This window comes from Zingiber officinale, chromosome 7B (genome assembly GCF_018446385.1).
Source record: "Zingiber officinale cultivar Zhangliang chromosome 7B, Zo_v1.1, whole genome shotgun sequence".
NCBI classification, from domain to species: Eukaryota; Viridiplantae; Streptophyta; class Magnoliopsida; order Zingiberales; family Zingiberaceae; genus Zingiber; species Zingiber officinale.
In genome coordinates, this window is record NC_055999.1 from 76,541,747 (window position 1) to 76,566,337 (window position 24,591).

At 34.3% G+C, this 24,591-nt stretch overlaps 2 protein-coding genes across 2 annotated transcripts; both read right to left on the reverse strand.

Moving 5' to 3' along the window:
• Nucleotides 1–1,019: 1,019 nt before the first annotated feature.
• LOC122004453 (tyrosine-protein phosphatase DSP3-like) lies at nucleotides 1,020–3,549 on the reverse strand. The gene is made up of 4 exons (XM_042559340.1): nucleotides 3,188–3,549; nucleotides 2,988–3,081; nucleotides 1,425–1,511; nucleotides 1,020–1,250 (listed from the first exon to the last, which is right to left on the reverse strand). Exons 1-4 carry the CDS (start codon nucleotides 3,547–3,549, stop codon nucleotides 1,020–1,022), a joined length of 774 nt encoding a protein of 257 aa, XP_042415274.1.
• A 1,628-nt stretch (nucleotides 3,550–5,177) lies between these two features.
• Nucleotides 5,178–15,711, reverse strand: LOC122006046 (mitochondrial import receptor subunit TOM20-like). The gene is made up of 6 exons (XM_042561368.1): nucleotides 15,472–15,711; nucleotides 15,242–15,320; nucleotides 14,897–15,066; nucleotides 14,763–14,810; nucleotides 11,403–11,486; nucleotides 5,178–5,619 (listed from the first exon to the last, which is right to left on the reverse strand). Exons 1-6 carry the CDS (start codon nucleotides 15,568–15,570, stop codon nucleotides 5,476–5,478), a joined length of 624 nt encoding a protein of 207 aa, XP_042417302.1. The 5' UTR covers nucleotides 15,571–15,711; the 3' UTR covers nucleotides 5,178–5,475.
• Between the last annotated feature and the right edge of the window lie 8,880 nt (nucleotides 15,712–24,591).

The following is a 24,591-nucleotide window of genomic DNA, read 5'->3' on the forward strand; positions in this document are numbered from 1 at the left end:
GTCTTTAATTTGAAGTAAAATAGTCTTGGAGTGAAGTTTAAGATTTATAGGTCTGTTTTCTTCAATAAGTTAGAATGGCTTACTTTTTTCTTGGTAGAGATACTAAAAAAAAGGATTTAAGTTGACTAAATCTTTTGTTTGAAGTTGATGTTTCATTTTAAGTCAGTTTATTACCTAAGTTTGTTGTAATAAGTTACTGGACGCTCATTCTAATATGTGATTAGTTTATCTTCGTTGGGATTCTAGAAAAATTCCTAAACTAATGAGTAGATCTGTGATATATTTAAGTGTGAACTTTCATTATGTGAATAGTGATTATATATCATAAATATAACATAACAACTATGTTTATATTGATCTAAAGTAATAATTTTTTTAGCTTAGATTTGACGCTAAAGTCTAGTTTCTAAAAGCCCTTAAATTAGTTAAAACTAGAAGCCATATATTGTATAGTAATCCCGAAAATTTTAGGGCTTTGATGGTGTGTGTCTATATATATATATATAGACAATATATATTCCACAATATATATGATGCACTGATTGCACCCATCAGCATGAGTCCGCCTGTGCACCATCCTTATTAAGAGCAAAAGAATGCATAAAATGAACAAAGTTAAACACCAGTGAACTTAGTTCGCTAAATATAATAAAGTTCATATATAATTTACGAATCAATTTATTTATTAACTTGTAAAATTTAATGAGGACAACAGATTGAATTCACAACATATATACTGGGGCATGGCTGCATGAAACCTACGTACGTTACTGATGGTGAAGACTCTTTTCACAGTGGTTGAATCTAAGCAGTATTTTAATTTTAGACTAACCAGTTAATAAGACATTTACAATAAAATAATTCATCGAGAATGAATCTACAACTAAGAAGTCCAAGCAGAATCTCCACTCGACTTTCTCCATGCCAAATCAAATACTGGGGGAAGCTATGGTTAGTTAGGTCACTAGCTTCTGGATGAGCATAGGGTGGTGTGTTCTCGCTTGGAATATGCATTTGTGCTATTGCGTTTCATTGTAGGCAAGGCGCCTGGACTGGCTGCCGAAGCCGTGGTAGCGGTAGATGATGCCCGCGACGCATTCCGTCAGACAAGAAGGATCAAACGCCTCCATGAATTTCATGTCGGATTCCCGGACTTTGGGTGCTGCGAATTTTATGTACTCTTCGTGCACGGAGGATATGCGCCAATGCTGCAGTTTTCTGAAGCAGCCAACAAGGCAGCCTGTGCGATGCTGCAACACCATGCATAAAAAGTATCATTGATGAATTCATCTTCCCACAGCATGAGCTAAGTTTTATACCTTCCCTCTTTTGCAATGAATTAAAATGGGATGGTTCCTTATATCTGAGACACCAAAAGAAAGAATAATAATTAAATAAAAAATAAAAAAAAACTCCAGAATAACCATTAGTCGTGTTATAGTGAAATCAGTACCGAGTATGGCTCCAAGAGCCCGTGTGATGATATCGCTAGTAACAGTTGATAAAGTTTCCTGCATATACAAAGCATAAAATGGTATTGGTGCATGGAATTTCGATGGCAATGCATGCATGATTTGCAAGGCCTAGCAGTTGAAAGATCATTAAACAATACGATCTTTAGTATTTATACCCTTGATGTTTGAAACGAATTGTATACTACAAAAATGATTATTTTCTACGGTACTGGAGTCATAGATACCTCTGATCATACATTGACAAAATAAAAGAAAATGGTTAAGAAATAAATGTTAGATTTAATCTTGCTATTTGATGGGCTTACATGTTAATTTGTAGCATACATATTTATGCTATTAAAAACAAACTCATTAAATGATCTAATTAATGTTAATTGCGAGTTTATATTATTGAATGTGGATTTACACTCATTAATCCGTTCTTTTATTAATGATGGATTGATAACATAATTAGGTCCACTATAGGGTGTGGTCTCCGTAGGATAAGTCATCCTTATATTTCTCTGCTTCCCATGGGTGAGGAGAGTACAGATCCCGAGCATGAATCTTATTTTTGGGATCATATGGTTTGCTAGAACTATTTAGGATTCATGATCATGAAACCTCCCTCAATAGAAGGTGCAATCGTTAGTTTTGGATGAGTGGAACAAAATGTATGCGTAAAAGAGTTGTGGAATGCTATACAGTAGTAGTTCACTGTAGGTAAAGCATATTTGTATCAGAAAATGCCCACATTTACATATGGCGATTTCCATTTACATATGCTAGGACTTTCTGCCATTATCCTTAAATAGTGATTATGTACACAGTTCATAGCCACATAGGCAATGCATGACTTAAGATCAGACAAATGCAAACTTATTGTGCAATTGAGAATATGCTATCTGAATTGAACAAAACTTAGATGAAGAAGACTAGGATGGAATTCTCTGTGAAGGCCTCTCATTGCTATCTGAATTGAACCAAATAGTGGCCATATTTGATTAAAAACAATGAGAATACCCTGAAGGGATGTACATAGTGAAGTTTTCATAAGCCGGCTGTGTTAATCCAAACGGAGGCTAAAAAAAATTTATAAAAATTAAGTTCTAAGGAGAACGGACGGAGTACATGAATTTATAACTAAATTCAAGGTAGTAGACGTTCACATTGTCCTCCGTGAGCCCGTTGTTCTTCCTCGAGAGAATCTTAAGGAAATCGAATATTAATTTTTTTCCCAAATAAAATCTGGGCTATGACCGAATTGTGCATCAAATGTACGTAGATAACATAATGTTAAAAAGTCATTTGGCATTTCGGTGTCAATGGATGAGAACCATAATAATAGAAACGAATTAGATAGAACAGATAGGAGTCTTTTGTTTGAATTAAACCAAAAATGTTGTTTGGATCGTTCTCAATTTGTCTCAATTGCAATTAAAATGGGAAAAACATGTAATGCATGCGACGATATTATGCAACATTGCGCAATGAAGAACACAGAACAGATGGAAAGGGGGAAAACAAAATTACCCTGGTGCCTCCGAGCCCAAACTGGAAAATCCGAATCCTCTCGGACCTCGCAAACTCGGCAACCTCCTCCGAATATTGCTCCGAACAGAGGCACCTGCCGAGATGCAAACGCCTCGATCAAAACTAAGATCGTTCCCGATCAACACCGAAAGCAGATCCGAAGCAATGCGAGAAACTCAGATAAAGGCAAAGGCACTCACACGAAGGATTTCAAGTTGAGAGTCCTCAAAAACTGAACGTTGGCCGCCGCGGGGAACCCCGATCGGTAGATGCCGTGTTCGACCACCCCGAAGTTGAAAGGCGGAACCAAAACCTCGTCCTCGGAAACAGAAGCACTCCCCGCGCCCTCCGCCCGCCGTTCCACGATCGGCCAGGGGAGCGCTTCTTCCTCCGGCGCCGCCGCCGGGGCCTCCAAGACCATCATGCCGAGGGACTCCGGCGGGGCGAGGGAGGAGACTCCGATCTGGGATCGCTGGGAGATGAATGTGGGAAGAAGGAACAAATGGCGGGCAAGGAACAGCGAACAGACTCTGCGGACGCGAGCGAGGGAGCACACCCGCATCGCCGCGAGACGACGCTATAAATAGTCAGGGAAACGAACGATTTCTGTAGGGAGGGAGGAGCCCATCTCACCCGTTGGATCAAAACGAAACTAATCCCGGCCGTAACATTCGGTTCATTATTAATGGTCAGGATCAGATTTATGCGGATCGGAAGGCTGGAAATCGCCCTCTACGGGAAATCTCGCCGAGGGCCCCTCCATGTTGGAAACGAACGAGGATTCCGGATCCAGCGGGGCGGGTAATGGTTGGGTACAAAATTTTCTGGTTTAGGTTTGGCTGGGAGAATTTGTCCGTTTATCCGCGTCGATAATTGATGTGATGGAAAAGTAGTTTGAATCCTCGGTTCTCAAATTTCGCTGTCCTTGTGTTTTTTCTCATGTCTCTTGTTGATCTGACGAATTAAATTTCATTTTAAGGCATCATGATAGATTATATCTCAAGATATTATGGTATTCTTAAAATGGGTGTAGTATCCTCGTGATGTGTAAAATATCTTTAGATGTAATCTAATCCGTTTGATCGATAAAAGGACATAGAAACAGACAAATTTAAAGACAGGAATTGAGCTCATGGAAAAGGTTCCAATCATCAAAAGTCAGAATTTTTTTTTCTAGCCGGTGGTAAACTTTTGCTCGTGGAACTGTGGGCCAATCGATCCTTCCAAATTAATTGAACATTGATGCAACTACATATATTTTTCATGTGTTTACTCTATTTTCTATTTTTAACTTATTAAAATAGAAAAAAATCAAAACTATCTTAAAGGCATATTTATCTTTTGTAATAAACTATATGTTTTGTTTGGTGTAAATGTGATAATTTTTTCCTAGTTTAAATTGAAGGAATCAAATTATATATTATTAATAACAAAATGTATTTTATTAACAATTATTTTAAATTATTAAATAATTTATTATCTTTATTTCAAAATATATTTTATTAATATAAAAAAAATATGTATTATATAAGAGCCCTTCTATTAGGATGGAATTTGAACAAAATAATTTTATCAAAATTATTACATGCATTTAAAATTATAAAAGTAAAATATTGCATAAACTAGAAAAGTGAGAACACCACAATAATATAATAATTAATTGGACTTCAAATAAAAAATTATAAATTAGCTTAATCTCGCCTAGAATCTATCAAATAATAAGCAACAAAAACACAATATAATTTGAATGAAAGTGATATTTACGTACACACAATAAAGAAGAGTTTGGTGTGGTGATACGAGCCATAATGCATTCCTAAATAATAAAGATTTAATTCATTCCCAAGTAATCAAGGTTTAATTCTCAATGGTGTTAGATCACCACGTCAAGGCCACAGCGCTTCTCGATTTTATTTGATGGACAAAATGCGAAGCCAAATGGTCCATCCCGAAATTAATTAGCTAACGAAAACTGAATACCAATTACACACACAAAATAATTAAGAAATTAAAAAAAAAGGCAAAAAAAATATTAAAATTAAGCTCAAAAGGATGAATTGACAAGGGTTGCTTGTATGATATGTCAAAAACATAAAGCACTTTCGTGAAATTTATGAGGCATAAAGTTAAATTAACTATTAGTTCACCATGAGAGTGATCGCATAGAAAACAAAAAGGAACATCTGATGATAAATGATTCCCCAAAAGAATTAACTTGGTCACTTCTATTAATTTCAGTATATTTATTGTAAAAAAAGGGTGGCTGATCGATATGTATGGTTTCACATAAAATCTTACGGGTCATTCAGAAGGTGGCAATGCCGATATGTCCAACAAGAAAGAAAACTCAGAATTGAAATTGCGGCTGGAGATATAATGACCTCTTATCTCCGAGGGCGTGCCACTATGACATTGCAGCTTTTCTGGTCTGGAATGTGCCATCTTGTGCCAAGCAAATACTACAAGTGCACTGCATTTTCTAGGGACTTCACCTTGGGGGTGGCGATGCAGTGGCGACGTGATATTTGGCCAAACCTACCCAAGCGACAATACCAACTGCAAGAATAACCCACCCAAGTATATCATATGTCAAGTCGCTGCTTTTCTTCTTCTTCTTAGACTCCTTTGATACCTAGAATCCACGGAATAAGAATTAGTAACCAAAAGAAGTATATGGTTATAGATTTCATAAGTGTCAAAACAGAACTAAAAATCACTATAACATAGAATCAGCTTGGCATGATGCAAGCAACAAGTCCGACATGATGCAAACAAGTACAACAACCTACCATGTAATCAGCCAAGCAATGTTCTAAGAAAGAAGTGAGAAACTTATCAGAAAAAAAAAATGAGAAATAAGAAAGTCGTATGGGCAATAGATAGGAGAAGAGGAACAGGGAGAGAGAAAGTCATATTTTAAGGGTTGACAACAATTTGTCTATTGTTGAAGTTGCTACCTCACATTCCAAGTTGAGTTTGTGATTCAGTCGTTAATGATATGGAAGTATCGCTTGAGAAATTGGCCATCATGAATCATATTATCAGAGTAGTTCTGGTAAATATGCTACTCACACTTGCAGATGATTCAAAAGAAGTTTCTTCCACTCATCCACTAGAGAGATCAAATGTTGGTTTATATTGGAGGCAAATTCAAAATCTACATGACAAATGGAATTGGTTGGTAATGTAAAAGTTGATGTTACAACTTGTGATATACTCGAGTCTTAACGAATATACAAAGAGTGCGTATGGAAATAAAGGTCTCTTCGGTAGAGTTTAACTATCTGGTTAACCACTATCTTTTCATCATCCACAATCTTTTACTAGTCAACAGAAGTAAATAGTCAATCTAAAAGATGCCAATATTCCACACTAGCATACTAACCAAAGCATTTCTATTTTTTTTTATTTTTAGTTGACACTAGATATTCCACTTACAACCAGTCCGGTCCTAACATTCAAGAGGCCCGAGGCGAAACGATCAAAATAGGCCCCCAAATTTTTTTAATAAAGTAAAAATAATTTACAATAATGACTTCTAGCTTTTCTTAGATGCAAAATCATCTATAATATTATTAATTTTAAGATTTTCTAAAATCTCTTTTTCAATACATAAAATTGCTAATTTATTCAATATTTCTTGCGACATTGTTGATCTCATGTACGTTTTTAACAATTTTAATTTTGAGACACTCCTTTCAGCTGATCCTATAGTGATCCTATAGTAACAGACATAGTCAACAATATTCTATAAGCAATTGCAACATTTGGATAACAATCTATATTTTTCACAAAATTTTGAGTAACATTATCTCATTTAGTAAAGTCACTTGTAATATTTTTAATTCTATAAACAAATCATCTAACTCAACATACATTTTCTCAACTCATCATTATCCAATGATTTTAACGTTTTCGAATCAAACAAAAAACCAAATATATTTTCAAATGTTTTCATTTCATCAAATCTACCTTTCAAAGAAGAAATTGTCAGGTCTACAATAATAATAAAATAATCAATTCTAAAAGATTCCACAAGTAATAATGAAACTTCATCATCTTCTTTCTCACTAAATTATTTTTTTTAAAAAATATGTCGTTTCATTGAATATAGAGTCGGATGCAAGACTTTTAGCAATAATCAAACTTGTTGTAAAGGACAACCCGATGCACGAAGCTCCCGCCATACGGGGTCCCAAGGAAGGATCCATTGTACGCAGTCTTACCCTGCTTTTTTGCAAGAGGCTGTTTCCAAGATTCGAGCCCGTGACCTTTTGATCACATGACAACAACTTTACCGTTGTGCCAAGGCTCCCCTTCAAAACCATCATTCCTATATTTTTCAAAATATGATATTGCACCATCTGATTGTTTCATAGTAGAATCAATGCACATAGATTTTGATTATAACTTCTTACTTATCATGTTTATAACAAATAAAATGTCATACCAAATAACCATACCAAGTAAAAATTCAAAACTTTCAATTGAGTTAACTATACTTTCAGCTTCACGCTTAGACTTTGCATCATCACAAATGTTATATAACTCTAATAAAACACTTTGCACTTCAAGAGCCTAAAATCTAATAGCTTGAACAATTTTAATACGGCTTTCCCAACGTGCGTTTAAAAAAAGATTTGACAGTTAATCCTTTCACATCATCAAGTAAAACTTTCAATCTTTTAGGAGAACTTCAAAACAATGTATATATGTGTTGGACTACTCTAAAAAAAGAAATAGCTTTAACACAAGAATGTGTCATATCACTACGAGTCAAATTAAGACTATGACAAGCACATGGCATATATAACGCTCTTGGATTTATTTCAAACAACCTCTTTTAAACTCCTTGGTGTTTTCCTTTCATATTAGAACCATTATCGTAACCTTGACCTCTAATATTTTCGATACTAAGATCAAGTGATTTTAACATATTTTTTAATTCATTAAAAAGTCCAAAACCAGTTGTATCATTTACTTTTAGAAACTCTAAAAAATACTCTTCTATTTTCACATTGCTAAATGACATATTAACACATCGTACTATAAAAGTCATTTGTTCTTGATAACTTATATCTGGAGTACAATCAAGAATTACTGAAAAATATTTTGCCTCCTTAATTTTCTTAATGATAATACTTCAACATTCTCAGCTAAAAGAGAAATCAATTCATTCTGAATTTTATGACCAAGATAATGATAATGAATTTCATGATTTTGAATGCGTCTAATATGATCTTGCATCACAACATCAAATTCAGCAATCATTTCAATCAACCCTAAAAAGTTTCCATTACTTTCTTGATATAATTTTTCACTAAATCCCCGAAAAGTCAAACAACGTTTAGAAAGACATTTTACAATTGCTAATATTCTTGTAAGAACTTCTCCAATGCTCTCTTTCTTTAGAGATTTCTCGTTGTAAATCTTTATCAATTATTTCATTTTTATCTAATCTCATTTTTAATTTTTTCCAAGAGTTCATATTAGTTATATGTTCAATAGAATTTTCATGTTCTTTAAACCATTCACTAATATATTTTCAATCTCTAAACCCATCATTTGCTAAAGAACTTCAGATTTAAATAACTTACAACAAAAGCAATAAACTTAATCTACATGTTTATGTATACCAACCACTTTCGGTCTCTTACCTCTATATTACTTAACTTTTTAAAATAATGAGTACTTAAAAAATGTCTAGAGTAGTGATCAAAAGGAAATATGAGATTCATTTCTCTTATAGGCCCTTTTTCAACTAAAATATCTTATTATCAAGATTATCCCAATTCCTTGGATCATATATATCAAGGGGAGGAATAAATTGTTTATCAATATTAGTATTCTCATTATCTACTACATTAGTAACATTTTCATGCTCTCTTAAATTATCTCTATCCTCATTAACATCATGAATTTCATTAGACTAATCATGAGCGTCATGAATTGCATTAGACTAATCATTAATGTCATGAATTTCATTAGACTCCTCGTTAACATCATGTATTTCTTTAAACTCATCTATATTATCCCTATTTAAATTTTCTATATTTTCATTAGAACTTGATCTTTTAACAAAGAATTTATTAAGAGGGTCTTTTTGTGATTCACTTAATTGTTCTAGTCTCTTTTTTTTTTTTTTTCTTTTTTCACATCCAGAAATATGTTTTTTAGGCAACATATTATAATGGACAAAATCACAACAATTGCAAAACTATAATTTAAATCAACTCAATATAAAAGGAGTAAATACACCTGGAAGAAGAAAATGAGTAGATGACAACCGTCGCAACTCGCAAATCGCAATGCAAGTTGTAAAGATTCAGAACCTTCAGGTGCAGGTGCAGGTGCAATGTGCTGGAGGTGTTGGTACAGCCGTGTAGAGCAGAGGCAAAGGCACAGCCTTGTCGTCGCGAAGTCGCAGGTAGAGAGGAGAGCAAACAAAAATGAAAAGGAAAGACTAAGAGAAAAGCGGTGTAATTGTAACAAAAGTCCAAGAGAGAAGTAGAGTGAATATGAGAAAGGAGAGAGAGATGCCAGTGGAGGTTGCAAGGAGTGTGTGCAGATGGAAAAATTACAAGTTAACCTAATTCCTAAAACAATTGATATATACATATACTTATATAAATTATATAAGCTTTTAAAAATTTTGGGCCCCTCCCAAACTTTGGGCCCCTCCCAAACTTTGGGCCCTCGCGTAGGACCGCCCGGCCTTTGGGCCGGGGCTGCTTACACCGACTAAAATCCTAAAGGTAACCGGCCCGGCCATGAAAATTTTCCACCCCCACCAGGATAAATCGGAAAACTCTCTCAGTGGGGACCCATCGGCCCAGCACTCTTAGATCAACCGTCCATTAAAAGAAATTCATCCATTAATTTGCCAAAGTTGGGACTCGACCTTAGATGCCTTGGAAACTAAAAAGGTACTTTGCTGCTGCACCATTGCCCTGGAGTAACTGAGACATCTCTTTTGATTCTTATCAAAGGATCATCTTCATACATCAGTAAATTTTCAGCCTACATCAGGCAAAATTTCTTTGGGAAAGAAAAGAATCTGAACATAATTTTAGCCATTGCCCTAGCTTCATGTCTTGCGCAAAAATTATACATCATCATGTATTTGCTCAAACTATTGGAGATCAGATCTTATACTCCACTGAGCTATATGCAAATTTATATCACTAAGTAAAATTCAAAGCAATTAAATCAGATTTTATTAATTAATTAGAATTCCTCTACTTGCACATTCCACTCTAACCAACGCAACTTGACTAACTATAAAACTTATTGCTCAGATTTCAAGTATCCATGCCATCATCCTATTTTCTAACATTTAATTATCAATTAGAATTACACTTGTCGATAGATAATACCTTTTTTTTATTTTATCTCTTCGAATACTCCACAAATCAATCTTATCCATCATCCCTGCTACATTAATTTGTTAAAAGTGTTTCCTAAAAGTTCAACACTTCGATTCATGATACAGAATGGGTCACACTAGAAGCAAATAAATACTCGCTCATACTAAAGAGCACACAATGAACGCACAATTTTCCAACTGATATAAGATCAAATCTATAGAACACCCATCCTTTACACAAAGCAAAATACTGCTATATAATCTTACTACATCAATATCTTGTAAGGTATAAAAATCAAAGTTCTAGATAGTTTTATCAGTCCACATTTTCATGTTTTCATGAAAAACTTCCCTAGAAATTGGATTACTATTCAGCAACATAAATGAAAAATAAGTAAAGGGCAGCCCGGTGCACGAAGCTCCTGCTATGCGGAGTCCCGGGGAAGGATCCATTGTACGCAGACCTGCTTTTTGCAAGAGGTTGTTTTCAAGATTCGAACTCGTGACCTTTTTGGTCACAAAGCAACAACTTTACCGTTGCGCCAAGGCTCCCCTTCAAATGAAAAATAAGTAGATGCAAGAAAATTGCACTAAAAACCAAACAATAATTCTATACATTCTTATGAAAAGCAAAGATATTTTGAAGCTAATAGAACTAAAACAGGTAATAATTGATAGATATCATGTTTACTTGGACGGAAGCAGAAGCAGAAAAAAAAAGATGAAAGCTCGTGCATATATATACAAAAAAGAGATATGCATATAAAATGTCAAGTAAATATTTCAGGGATTGCCACCACAAAACATTAAAAGTTAAAGGGATAAACATAAGAATTTAACAGACTAATAAAAACCTGGAAGCTGATGATAGGACATGTGAAAAAAGAGAAAATAATGAGAACAAAACAAGTCAATCAACTTTCCCACTTCACTATGCATCATGAAAAGAATACCACTAAATAATAAGGCTAAGCATGTAGAAGCTGAAGGGTAAATATGGCCCGGTTAAGGCTAACAAGCTTATTCAACATTCTACAATAAAAGCGCACCTTAGTACTTGTATTTGAGGATGTCACATTTACAGTGTTTTGGCCAGCCATCTGCTTTTGGAGTTCCTGATGCAACTCCGGGGCCTGAAAAAACTCCATTTCAAATTGTTAGATAAAGGATATCATAAAGACAACACTGTATATTTACTGATAATACAAAAAATAGTGAAAATGGTAGAGTTTATGGTGTTTGTTGAAGCTAAGATGTTTAAAGCACATTAATCCCATACGAAAGAGTATGTGGGTGCATGATATCTTCATATTAAAAGGATGTTCTGCTCCCGAATGACTAGCCATTTAAGGATGGAATGGACTCAAACAACTATAATTCAACATGCTATAAGATCTAGACCTATACCTTTGAGTCATGATGAACATAAGGGGTTGGGTTGAAGATAAAATGCTCCACAGCCATTAATCCCACATGAATGTGTGGTTGATCCATTGTGTTTTCATACTCGCTCGTAAATGACTAGTTATTTAGGAATATTAGTCACTCAGGGATAGAATAGACTCCACTCCAATTCAACAGATATCACTACAACCGTTAGTGATGCCTCTATTTGTTTAAACAAGACTATTATCCAACCAAAAAAAATGTGACTGTAGGTTTGCTTAAAAATTTAGCTTCTAACAAGAAATTGGCGGTAAGTAATAAGCACGACAAAGATGATCTAAATTATAATTGAAAAGGTGAAAAATATAGCCAAAAGAACAAATAGGATAATTTTTTCCCCAAAATCCAGTTTATACTTGTGAAAATACTATATTCTGTAGAGGATTTCAAGTATGCATGAATTGTTTGGTTTCATATATGTGCCAGCTCAGTTTAGGCAAAAAGAATTCTGACAATTAAATTAAAGTCCAGCTACCAGAATGGTAAATAAAAAAGACAAATAGCACAAAAATTCTATAGATATCGGTGAACTATGTGGCAAATAAGCATATGATAAAGTTTTGCTTGATTAGCACTCTAATCTTTTACTTGAACCATAGTGTTTGGAAATGAAGATTCTTCTGAACCAAATAGGGAAGGCAAAAAGCTCTCAACATATATTTTGTGAACCTAGGGGCCTATATGTAAATACCATATAATACTAGAGACTAACAACTTTTATATTGATGAATAATAAGCATAGGTAATGTGGACTACTTGGATGATTAACCTTAATTTTTCCCATAACCTATATCACTTGATTGAGTGCTGATCTCAATCCCATAGGTCACGTGTTTCAGGATCGAGGTTATCTTTAAATCATGGAGTACATCGATGATATTGGGCAGGTTCACTGGAGATTGATAATCCACATTAGGCTATTATGTTCTGGGAGATAATTCAATTCCTTCAAACAGTCCACCATCAAGTTAGGATATGCAGTCACATAATTGTGACAATTGATTTGTCGTGCATATAGCTGCTAATCAAAAAAAAAAAAATCATCCATAGAGATTGATTGTAACTTCATCAAAAAAGACTCCAACAATTAGCTAGCAGATTAGTTAACTAAATCCTCAAGAGGTTTTAAAATTGAATATCTTCATAACAAGCTGCATTTTAATATTACATTCAAATCAATGTGAGGAGAAGTGTTATGGACCTAGTGCTAGAAAAAAAATATCCCGTTACTATAGACTTACTTGCAAATTACAAAATTGATAAATAATAAACATAGATAGAGGAGACTACATAAGTGATAAACCCTAATTTTCCCAATAACAATATTTATAATAAAAGACTTTATAATTGTTCTTAGAGAATTTAAAAATCTCAATACAGGCACCCTCATCTAGACTCTAGAGGCATACTGATATTAAAAGAAAACTTCATCATGATTAATAAAAAATGAGACTTTCTAGGGAATAATACTTTAAAATATGATTAAGTCGAGAAAGTGAAGATGGCAATGGCTTATAAGTGAAACTTAGGGCTAGATGTTCCAATGGACTAAGGTCCTGTATAGCTCAAGGCTCTAGAGGTTTACTCGAGCAAAACCAAGCATTAACTCAAAATAAATAGAAAATAGCTAAACATAATCACAAAACTAGGTTAAAACAAATTATCTTTGCATATAAGAAATTACAAAACTATTATTATGCTAGTGTCACATTATTAGTATAAGACTATAAGTTGATTGCTTAAATGGCAAATAAAATTAAGTGCATATTCACATTGTTAGTATATGTAGTTTAGTTTCACATGGGACCCTATTATAGTAGTTATTGTATTGGATTCTTATACATATAATGTACTTGTTTAGTTTTGATTTACTGAATTTGTAACTTCTATAATTGTGTTGCCATAAAGGATGTCCACATTGATTACTTCTTAACAGAGCATTCAATAAATAGTTTGTAAAAGAAATTCCATCTTTCTTTAATCATTCTTTTACACCTTTCATATTAACAAGATTACTATATTCAGTTTCCCTGACTTTAGCAATCCCATAAAATACCTCCTAGTTTATCATTTCTAGGTTTCTATAGAAATATCACATATTTTTAATCTTTTGCATGGATTCTTAAATTTGGGCTTTGTTCTCTTTATGTACTGATACAAGTGGCCGAAACCCAACTTGGTTATAGATGGAGAGGCTTTAACAATAACTTGCAATAACAAATACAATAGTATTATTGTTGAAGCCGTCTTAAAGTACTAGAACCTTCATTAATTTTCTTCATCAAAATATTTGTCTTATGCTAATATTTTTCCTCAAATTTGGTTAATCCAATTGATTTCAAGTTTCTTCTGATTTTTATGGTTCTTGATTGATCTTATTCTTTTGCTTGCATCCTTAACCATTTTGTTCATTCCTGTAATTGTATATGGACGTTTCACATTGATGAAAAAAAAATTGGCCTTTTTATGCAAGTCAATCTTAATTGAGATTGCAAAAAAAAATTATCATCCAACTCGTTAACATTTTCTCTGACTCATTATATTTCAACTGCACATTAAATTTATAATTTATTCTTTTTGTTATCCTCTAATCTTTATGTTAATAGTTTTCTTAGGATGCTAAGTTAATCCTATAACCATGGGCTAAATTCTTTATCTGCTCTGTCCCACACAATGCATGAAAATACCAGCACATGAAAAAAAGGAAGCAATAAAATCAATCCCATAACCTGGCAATATATAGAAGAAATCAGAATTCATATTTGAATGTGAAGAGGTGATGAGAAATATACTTGGTAACCTGCATCTTAAAGGGAGCAAAGATTTGTTTTTACGGATGAGGCAAAGGATAAAAAATATTTTAATCAGTTGGAAAAAGATTAGCATCTGCAAGGCACATGATCAGAAATAATTGAACTAGCGCATCAATCTAGAAGAAGATGTTGACAATGCAGATTCTGTACCTTGGCCAGCATTTCCAGAGAATTTTTGTAGAGCTCATTTCCAGGATCCTACCAGAAGCGCATATCATTATTCCTTTCAAATCGATCATTGATCATGCAGAAAATACTTGTGTATCTAACAAGCAAACAAATACCTCCTCCGCAGCCTTCTGAAAACACTGAGTTGCCTTATCAAAATGAACCATGGCAGTATCATGATCTGGAAAACAGAAGGCTAGAGCAGAATGTGCATTTCCTAAATACCAATTAGTTTCAGGCTTCTTTGGATTGATTGCCAAGGCTTCTTCCAGTTTTGATATAGCATCTGAAGAGAAATAGTTGACAAATGGACAACTTCAAATGCCCCGTGGATACAAGAGACAATAGTTACTCCCAAGCTTTATAAGCCCAAGGGCAGGAACCACGGAAAAGGTATAACAAAGATAAAACCTTCATGGAATGTTTCGAAAATCCGTTTTTTTTTCAAATATATGACACACCTGATATCGCCTTCACTGATTCTTCCCCGCCCTGAAACTGTGCCAACTCAAAAAGTGCGCCTCCCCATTTCGTCAGATTCTTGGTGATAAAAAATAAAGCAGCCCATAAAGATCGGCACAAAACGCAAAAGGTAAAGTCCGAAACAGAACCCGCCGCTCAAAAGAGGAGCGAGACGTCCTAAATAACAGCGTAAGCGAAACTCAACCGAGTAACAGAGGCGAGAGCTCACATCAGCGTCGAGGGGGTTCGTTGCGTAGGTGGCTTCGGCGGTCTTGCGTGCATGCTCGAAGAAGAGGATGCGATCGAAGTCGGTCTCCGACAAATCCATGGCTCGATGCGAACTCTAGGGTTTCGGTCGCCAACAACACAGTGTTCGCCTAAGCCTCGTCGCTCGTGCGGGGAGGTGCTCTGGAGACCTGAGGAGGGGTTAGGGCTTCCATGCCGAGGCAAAGCTTTATAAACTATAATCCTATGTTTACTTGGCACAGCGGACCATAAAATAAAGAAAAACATTTCGTAATTTTAGAGTCAAAATTTATCAGGTGGAAGAAAAAAACAAATAAATATACTGTTTATACTTACTGTTGAACATTACTATTTTAAATTACGGTTCAAAAAATGAAAAATATTAGTATCAGAGCCTAAAGATTAAATTTAAGGATCTTTTATGCCTAAACAATAATTAATCCTGATATATAATCATGATCAAGAATTAAAAGATAGCAAAGAGTCTCTCTTAACAATTCAAGAGCATATAAAGTAACAAGAGTTATACCTAGAAACAATAGCCGAAATATTAAAACAACAAAATAAACAAATTAAAAATATCAGACAAAACTTAGATTTTCTAAAAGAATTTCAAGATAACTTATTTAAAAGATATTTAAGGAATAAGGAAGTAAGTAGCTTTGACTCACTAGACACACTAGTGCAACTTAAGGAGATACTTATAACTTACACCGACTTAGTCACAAACAAACTAGATAACTTACAACAAACCCTTGAGGAAGTCAAATATAAATGAGCAAATTGCACTTTGAAAATAATTACTACGAAGAGGCTTTAGAATTCTCCAAACAATTTGCTAAGACATCAGAAACATAATATTGTAAACTTGAAGTAGTAGGAACAGGTGACCAAGTTCTTATTCAACAAAATAACACAATATTAGCCTTACTCACATCCCTACATCACAGACTCACAATAATAGATAACAAACTACTACAATTAGAAGCTCAAATTAAAAATACACCCAAGACTATAGATTTATATAAGAGTATCAATACTATAACAAAAGATTTAAGTAAGCTCTCTACTGGAGCCCTAATCTCCTGAAAAAAAAACCAGAAAAATATAAATTTTTAACCTACAATGAGTCAACTACAATCTAGAACACAGCCGTTTTCAGGTTTCTCACAAACAATAAGAGGACAAATGGAAGCAAATACTAATTCCTGGTTAGATAATATCATAACGCAGGGGAGAAATAGTACCTCAACAAGTACATATCAATTAGAAGACCTAATAGATGTTGAAAGTAATATGGTTACTTTCTCAGATAGACAATTAACAACTTTAAATCCAAGACGATTATATAACCAAAGATTAATAAATTTTTCAACAACACTTTATAGGCATCATAGGACACAACCACTACATTTACTAGATGAAAGAGAAGAACACTTGACTCTCATGACCATAGAATCAGCAAGGGCACTATCACAAAGAAGGCATAAATATATCCATCTAGGACTATTGGTAATAGGACTTAGAGGACTTACAAGAAAAAAAATAGGGGCTAAAGTATTTTTAGTCCTCTATGATTCTCGTTTTTCAGAAACAGAACAGGTAATTATTGGCCTTATAGAAGTAGATATGAATAACAACCTTGGAATAACATATTTCTGTCCGAATTTTAATATGACTATAGAGGATTTTATTAAACATATCAAAATAAACATTCAGGCAAAAGGATATGGAAATTTTCTAAGAAACAACATACAAATTGACATAATTTTCTTAGGAAAAACAATGACACAAATTAATAATAATTACAAAGTCCAAATAAATTCTATTATAAAGGCCTTAACATCAAAAGGGATATCCTTTTTGGAACCAAAGGATTTCTCTTCTGAAAGCTTAGCAGGATTATATTGGAATCTGAACCTAGACCTCAATACACGACAAAGAACATTAAGACCAAAAGAATCTATTATGTACAAAAATAGGCATGGAAAAACAATAGTCAGGTTTATGACTATCAACCCTCTACTTCTCAAGATGAAAAAGAAGAAGAATAAGAAGAAAAAAACTTTAATTTAATGAATATTGAAAGTATACTTGAAGAAACCAATACTCAAGAGTTTCAAGGTTTTTATGATGACCTAGACGAATACATGTATACTCCTACCGGATTAACATCCCATAAAAACACAGAAGAACTGTTAGAATTTGAACACAATGAAAAAAAATTACATAGATTAGAATGGGATTGGGAGCTATATTTTGATGATGATCATAATATAATTGCTAGAAAACTCCCACAAATAAATCTTATGAATCTCGCCGAGTCATCAGGGACATCTCGACCATCTGCGCCAATACCCTTAAATATACCTCCATTAGCCACACAGTATCTTGAAAGTTCCATGGGAACAAGGGATTATGGCCAAGGACATCCCCCTAGAACTAGGATTGCTCCATACACTAATAATAATCCATTACTTAGAACAATAGGAAAAAGACGACCACCATAAATTACTTATTTCGGAAAAAAAACTCTGTATTATTAAATATAGCATAATGTGATGATCCCCAAATGTATGACACATATCTAGAATAATGGATTGTTTCAGTCCAAAGGGACTATCAAGCAAAACATGAACTTGACATTGAATCAGGTGAAGCTATGATGTGAATAGGAGAAAATTACTTAGGAGATGTAGCAAGAGCTGCATGGGAATCACATAAACAAAATTTTCCAGAAGACATTGCTAGAATAGCAGCCCAAGGAAATAATATACTAAATTTTTGTTATACTATACATCACCTGTTAACAGCTAAAGATGCTAATACAGGCTTAAACCTAAGACAAAGAGAAGCAATGAGAGACTTAGAGCAATTACAGCTTATAAGTTGGAACTGGATCAAACCATTTTGTAATGATTTTTTGTCCCTAATAGCAATCTCAGGAAATTATTGTAATCCTAAATTAGGAGAAAGATTGTTTAGTAAATTACTAGGAGATTTAGGAAAAGAAATCCATAAAGCATGGGCAGATACGAAAGTACCTCCACAATATGATAACATAGGAATAAGAATACAACACATTATAGCAGTACTGAAAGAAAAATGTACCTACATACAAATACAAAAATAACTTAAAAACCAACATTACAGTTTTTGTAGTCAAATTTATACTCCACAACAATATGGAGCTAATCCGCATAAACAAAATAAAAGAAAAGGAAAACATCCTCGTAAACCTAATATACAAACACGACATAAGGGAAAACCAAAGAAAACATATTTTGTTCGAAAAAGTAATGAATAGAAACCCTACCTAAATAAAGACAAACATGTAAGAAAATATAAACCTAAGAAAACATATGCAAACACCATCACATGTTTCGCTTGTCATGAACCAGGACATCTTTCTTCAGCATGTCCTACAAAGAAAAACCTTTACACAAGAGAGGCACAGTTAATAAATAGTACAAACATGGATTTAGTAGAAATCCAACCAGATGTTTCAGACGCATCTTCAATATACTCAATAGTCTCAATTGACGACATAGAAGAAATCCCATCATCCTCAGACTATACCTTAATAAATTCTTTCTTACAACCACCAAGATATAATTTCACTATAGATACACTACAAGAAGATTTAAATGACTTAGAAGAACAATGGGATGAGATATATCAACCATTTGATATGATGCTCAGACAGGTATTATCACCTGCTTTAGATACATATCCCGACTACCCACATCAATGGACTTTAAAATCAGGAACCATTAATGTACCTTGTTTTCTCTGTGATTATTATCCTTCTATAGACAAAAGAGGAAGGTGTACTTTGTGTAAACAACAATGTTGTACAATTTGCCTAGAGCAAAATTTTGATATTTCTATACCAACATCTATAAGTACAAGACCCCCGAGAAATCTACTTCTTGAGACAAGAATTACAGTTTTAGAAACCAGACTTAACAACCTAAAAGATGAAATAAATTTAATTAGGTCAAAAGACCAGTCACATAAGATACATCAAGTAGATAAAGGTAAAGAAATAATAGTCACTGAATCTCAACAAAACTTAGACATGGTATTTATTAAAATACCTAGTGTTTGTAATGCCGGTCGTACAATGGACATTCGTGTCCGCTGTTTGGCCAATATTCATGGTCATGAATTTACACTTCATGCCTTTCTAGATAGTGGAGCTACTAACTCCATAATTGATGAAAAAACCCTTCTAGCAGTTCTGCCCTCTTCCTTCATCAAGACTGCTACTCATCCAATGATAAGTACTCAGTTTGATGATCAAACCCTAACCAGTACGAAGTTTGTTACAAATATACAACTCTGCTTTTATAATAACTGTGACACTTTTAGTCCACCCCTATCACTATCTAAACTTTGGATAAAACCATTACTACACTCAGATATTCACTTAATACTAGACTCAATTTTCTTGTCCAACCCGATCGTGCTCTCCTGTTGACTAAGGATTATGCTATTTTTCTCTCTACCCCTTTTGTATCCCCTATTGTCTCTGACTATTTAGCATCAGTACAAAAATATGGAGGTACTCCTCAAAATATCCCTGCCACATCAGCACTACCTCCACCTAAAGTAGTACCTCCCAAAACACATAGTCAAACAATTTGTAATTGCAAAAATCAAAATATGTTTTAAGGCTCATGCCTAATACACCAACAACCCATTTATAACTTAACTTTCCAAGAATTTCAAGAGGATAACATTTCTAATAACTTATTAGATGAGGATCTTTTTAATTCTCTAGAAATACCAAAAGACTTTTTAGCACCAAAAATATTAATCCAGTTGATTTCAAAACAAGAAAATCTAGACGATATAATTTCTAGATTAGAAAAACTAGAAATCATAGGAGACAACCCCACTAAATATTGGGATAGAGATAAAATATATTATCACTTATCAATAATAAACTCAGACTTAACTATAAAAGCACAAGAATTGCAATATACAAACTGGGAAGCCGAAGAATGTAAAAATCACATTCAACAATTATTAAAACTTGGGACTATCCAACGTTCTACTTCTAGACATAGAAGTCCTGCCTTCATAGTAAACAAAGGATCTGAACAAAAAAGAGGGCAGTCTCGAATGGTTTTCAATTATAAAAGGCTTAATGATAACTGTCAAGAAGATGAATATAAAATCCCAGACAAAGATCAACTACTAAATAAAATACAAGACTCAAAGTGGTATTCTAAGTTTGACATGAAATCTGGGTTTTGGCAAGTAAAAATGCATCCAGACTCAGTAGAATGGACAACTTTCTCCTGTCCAGAAGGACATTTTGAATGGCTAGTAATGCCTTTTGGTTTAAAAGTAGCACCACAAATATTCCAAAGAAAAATGGATAATATATTTAGAAACCTATCTAATTGTACATGTGTATATATAGATGATGTATTAGTTTTTTTTAAAATAAAAGAAAAACATTATGCACATTTACATCTTCTTTTTAACTTATTTGAAACCCATGGATTAATTATTTCTAAAAGTAAAATGAAGCTAGCTGTAAACCACATTGAATTCCTAGGAGTTGAAATTGGACAAGGGAAAATAACACTGCAGCCACATATTACTACTAAAATCTAAAAAATTTCCGATAAAATGGAAGATACAAAAACACTTAGATCTTTTTTAGGTCTTTTAAACTATGTCAAGCAATATCTAAAAGATATTGGAAAAATCAGTGGACCTTTGTACAATAAAACATCACAAAGAGGACAAAAATATTTTAACCAACAAGATATAGACCTGGTTAGACAGATAAAAAATATGATAAAAAACTTGCCTGAATTAACACTATCTCTTGATACAGACTATCTGATTATAGAAACAGATGGTTGTGAAACAGGATAGGGAGGCGCTCTTTACAGAAAATCCAACAAATATGAGCCTAAAAATACAGAAGCACTATACAACAAAAGAAAAATCACAGTTAGAACAGACTGTGAAGTTATTGTAAAATATAGCCAACAAACCAAAGGCCTTCGAAAAGACCTTAGTACAAAAAGATGGTTAAAATTTACAGATACTATTATTAACAAGGGATTAACCATCCAATGGGAACACATTAAGGGGAGTAACAATTCTTTGGCAAATACATTATCTCTATTATTACACTAAACTTTGACATTAGTCTTGCAGACATGGATACACAAAAGAAAGTCAACACTTTTACAATGAAAACTATGAGATTCGGGAATCAAGAACTTCAACAATTCATCCATTATGAAGAACTATTTCATTTTCCAGCCAGAGAAAAATTAGACCACATACAAACATGTCTTCTGGACAACATATGGAACATTCCCACAATCCCTAGTGGAACAAAATACAAGATAGCCATAATCAATGTTGTGGCTAATTACTTCCAAACAACAATACAAAAATCAGTTGGAAAAAAGTTCTCTTGTTATGTAGTTTACTCAGGTTCCCAAGCTGGAGTATATTATGACTGGGAAGAAGTTACAACTGCTATTCAAGGATGTGCAACTCCCTCATTTCGAGGTTTCTACTCACTAGAAGATGCTTTTAATTCTGTCAGAATAGTCATTGGGCTCAATTTCTTTATCAGTACCCTACTAAAAATAGGGGCAAATCACCTATGGAAACAGATTAGCCAGTAAAAGCCCGAGAAAGACCTGAAAAAAATATATGCACAGGTTATTACAACCTTTTAAAATAATGCACAGCCTAAGGTTCATAGGCCCAATTATTTAACATTGGGACAATTAAGAACTGTTGCAGCTGCTACCTCCAGACAAAGAAATTCGGAAGCAGTTCTGTTGGGCCTACCTACCACTATTCCAGATGAGATCTCCATATATATAAGGCATCTTGCAGAGGACTCTACTTTCCAAACCTTTGCGGAACTATGTGAAGCCTTAAAAATATTACATCAAGAACAAAGTCCCAAAGGGGATGACAACCATATATGAAGGAGAAAGCAGCCCCAAATTGAAATGCAACAAAAGAACCAAAGTCTATGAAACTTCAGAAAAATATGGATGTCAATGTTATCTCCTATATGCTTTCTGAAAGATACATATAAACATGGACACATATGACCACCAACAATTAAAGGAAGAGTCATTACTCCATTCCTTTTAATGGACTATGGTTTGCTCTACAAACTATGGGTACATGACCCTGACTCTCTCCAGGACTTTCCAAAGAAACTTGGACAAATCATAGCTATTACCCTAGAAGAGGAAGAAACATTTGTTATTTGCACTTTTGAAAGTTCACCTCCAGAATGGGTAGGTCTAAAAATTGAGCCTGCTAGACACCTTATCAAAATAGATATTGATGACCTCAATAGTCGGCAACCAGAATTTGATGATTATACTTCTGATTTTGACATCGATTAGGAAGCTTTCTCACCATTACCAGACCAATTGAAACGTTAGAGAGCTTCGGTCCAAGGGGCTAAATGGTCATGGGATAAATTAGAAGACCCAAATGAGTATCTTCTAGCAGGAGAAACATATATAGAAAAGATCTACTAGCCAAGAGATATGGGCACCCGATTCCTTCCATTTCCTTTTACAACACAACGTTCAACTCTACTACAGCATTATCAAAAGAAGGCTAACCGATGGGCCACTAAAAGGCTGGCAAGTTCTGCTCTGACCTCCAGAGCTTACAGAGCCTCCTTAGCCAGATCACAACAATATGCAACCCAAGAGCAACATGTAGATACTTCCACAACAAGTCAGGCGACCCAATCTAGACCTCCAACCCATCTCCAAGAAGCCCACTTTCAAGAAGCCCAGGGCACAAATTCTACTCCTTCATTGGATTCTGTCAGCGAGCATAATCTCACCAATATGATGGAACCATAGGGACATAACCTACCCTATTGTCCTTCTCCACTGACAAACCACTTTTTTTCAGCCCACTACCCTCACTTTACAGTTCCTCTATTGTTCTTCTCCACTATCCACCCACTCTTTTCAGTCCACTACTCTCCACTTTACAGCTTCTCTCCATTACTTTGGCAGCCACCACTCTGGGAGGACTGGTCAGACTCTCACTTTCCAACTGCTCTCTCTCTCTTCTCATGGACGGGTCCCCTCAACCTCTCCCTGAAAGTGCGGATGAAGGGTTCCTTCGGGGAGAAGGAACCGACCCCCTCTCTCTTCTCTCCCTCTCCTATAAAAAGCCCTCACCAACCCTGGCTCTCTAGACTACGACCCTCGCTCTCTGAAAGCAAGTTTTCAAGTGTGCTGCAACCTCTAGCTTTTATTTCTGTAAGTCTATGTGTTTATTTTTCTCCCAAGTCTGTAAGAGTCTCTATCTGTAAACAATTAAGCGTCTTGTATAAACTGTTTGTTTATATATGCTTATCAGTATAAGTCTTTCTGTACTAGTTTGGAAATAAAAAAAAATCAGTAATTTATATTCTCTGTTTATGTTCTTTTTCCTTCCTCAGTCCTTATCTAAGTACTCATAGGCGAACAGTAACTGTATGAGAATTCTTGCGTAAAACATGTGCTAACTATCTAAGGTAAACGGGAAAATCCCAAAATACCAATAGACAAGTCGGGGTTGCAAGTTTGTTGTTCTCTACAGGTGAGGCTCACTGGGAGGAAGAATAACACAAAACTAAGACAATAAAATCATTGTTTAAATGAAAAATCTACATTATAATAAGGCTTTCAGAAGTACTGTTTAAATTTACTGTTTACAATTACTGTTCACAATTACTGTTCAACACAACTGTTCAAAATTACTGTTCAAAAAGTGAAAAATATTGGTATATATATATATATATATATATAACTTATAAAATTACACCATAAATTTAAAAATAACACATGTACTTTCTTTAATTATAAAAATTAAATCGTGTGTACTCATCTTCCTCAATCAAAGTACACAAGATGCAGAGAAAGAAATTTATTTTCCTTTCCATTCTCTTCCCCTGCCCCTAATGCTTTGTTTACTCCAAAGCACTGATAAAGAAGGGAAAAAAAATCTATGATGGAAAATTATTCTTGAGGGAGAAAAAAAGTTGAAAAAATCTCTTCCTTTCTATGCTTGTTTACCTGATAGAGGA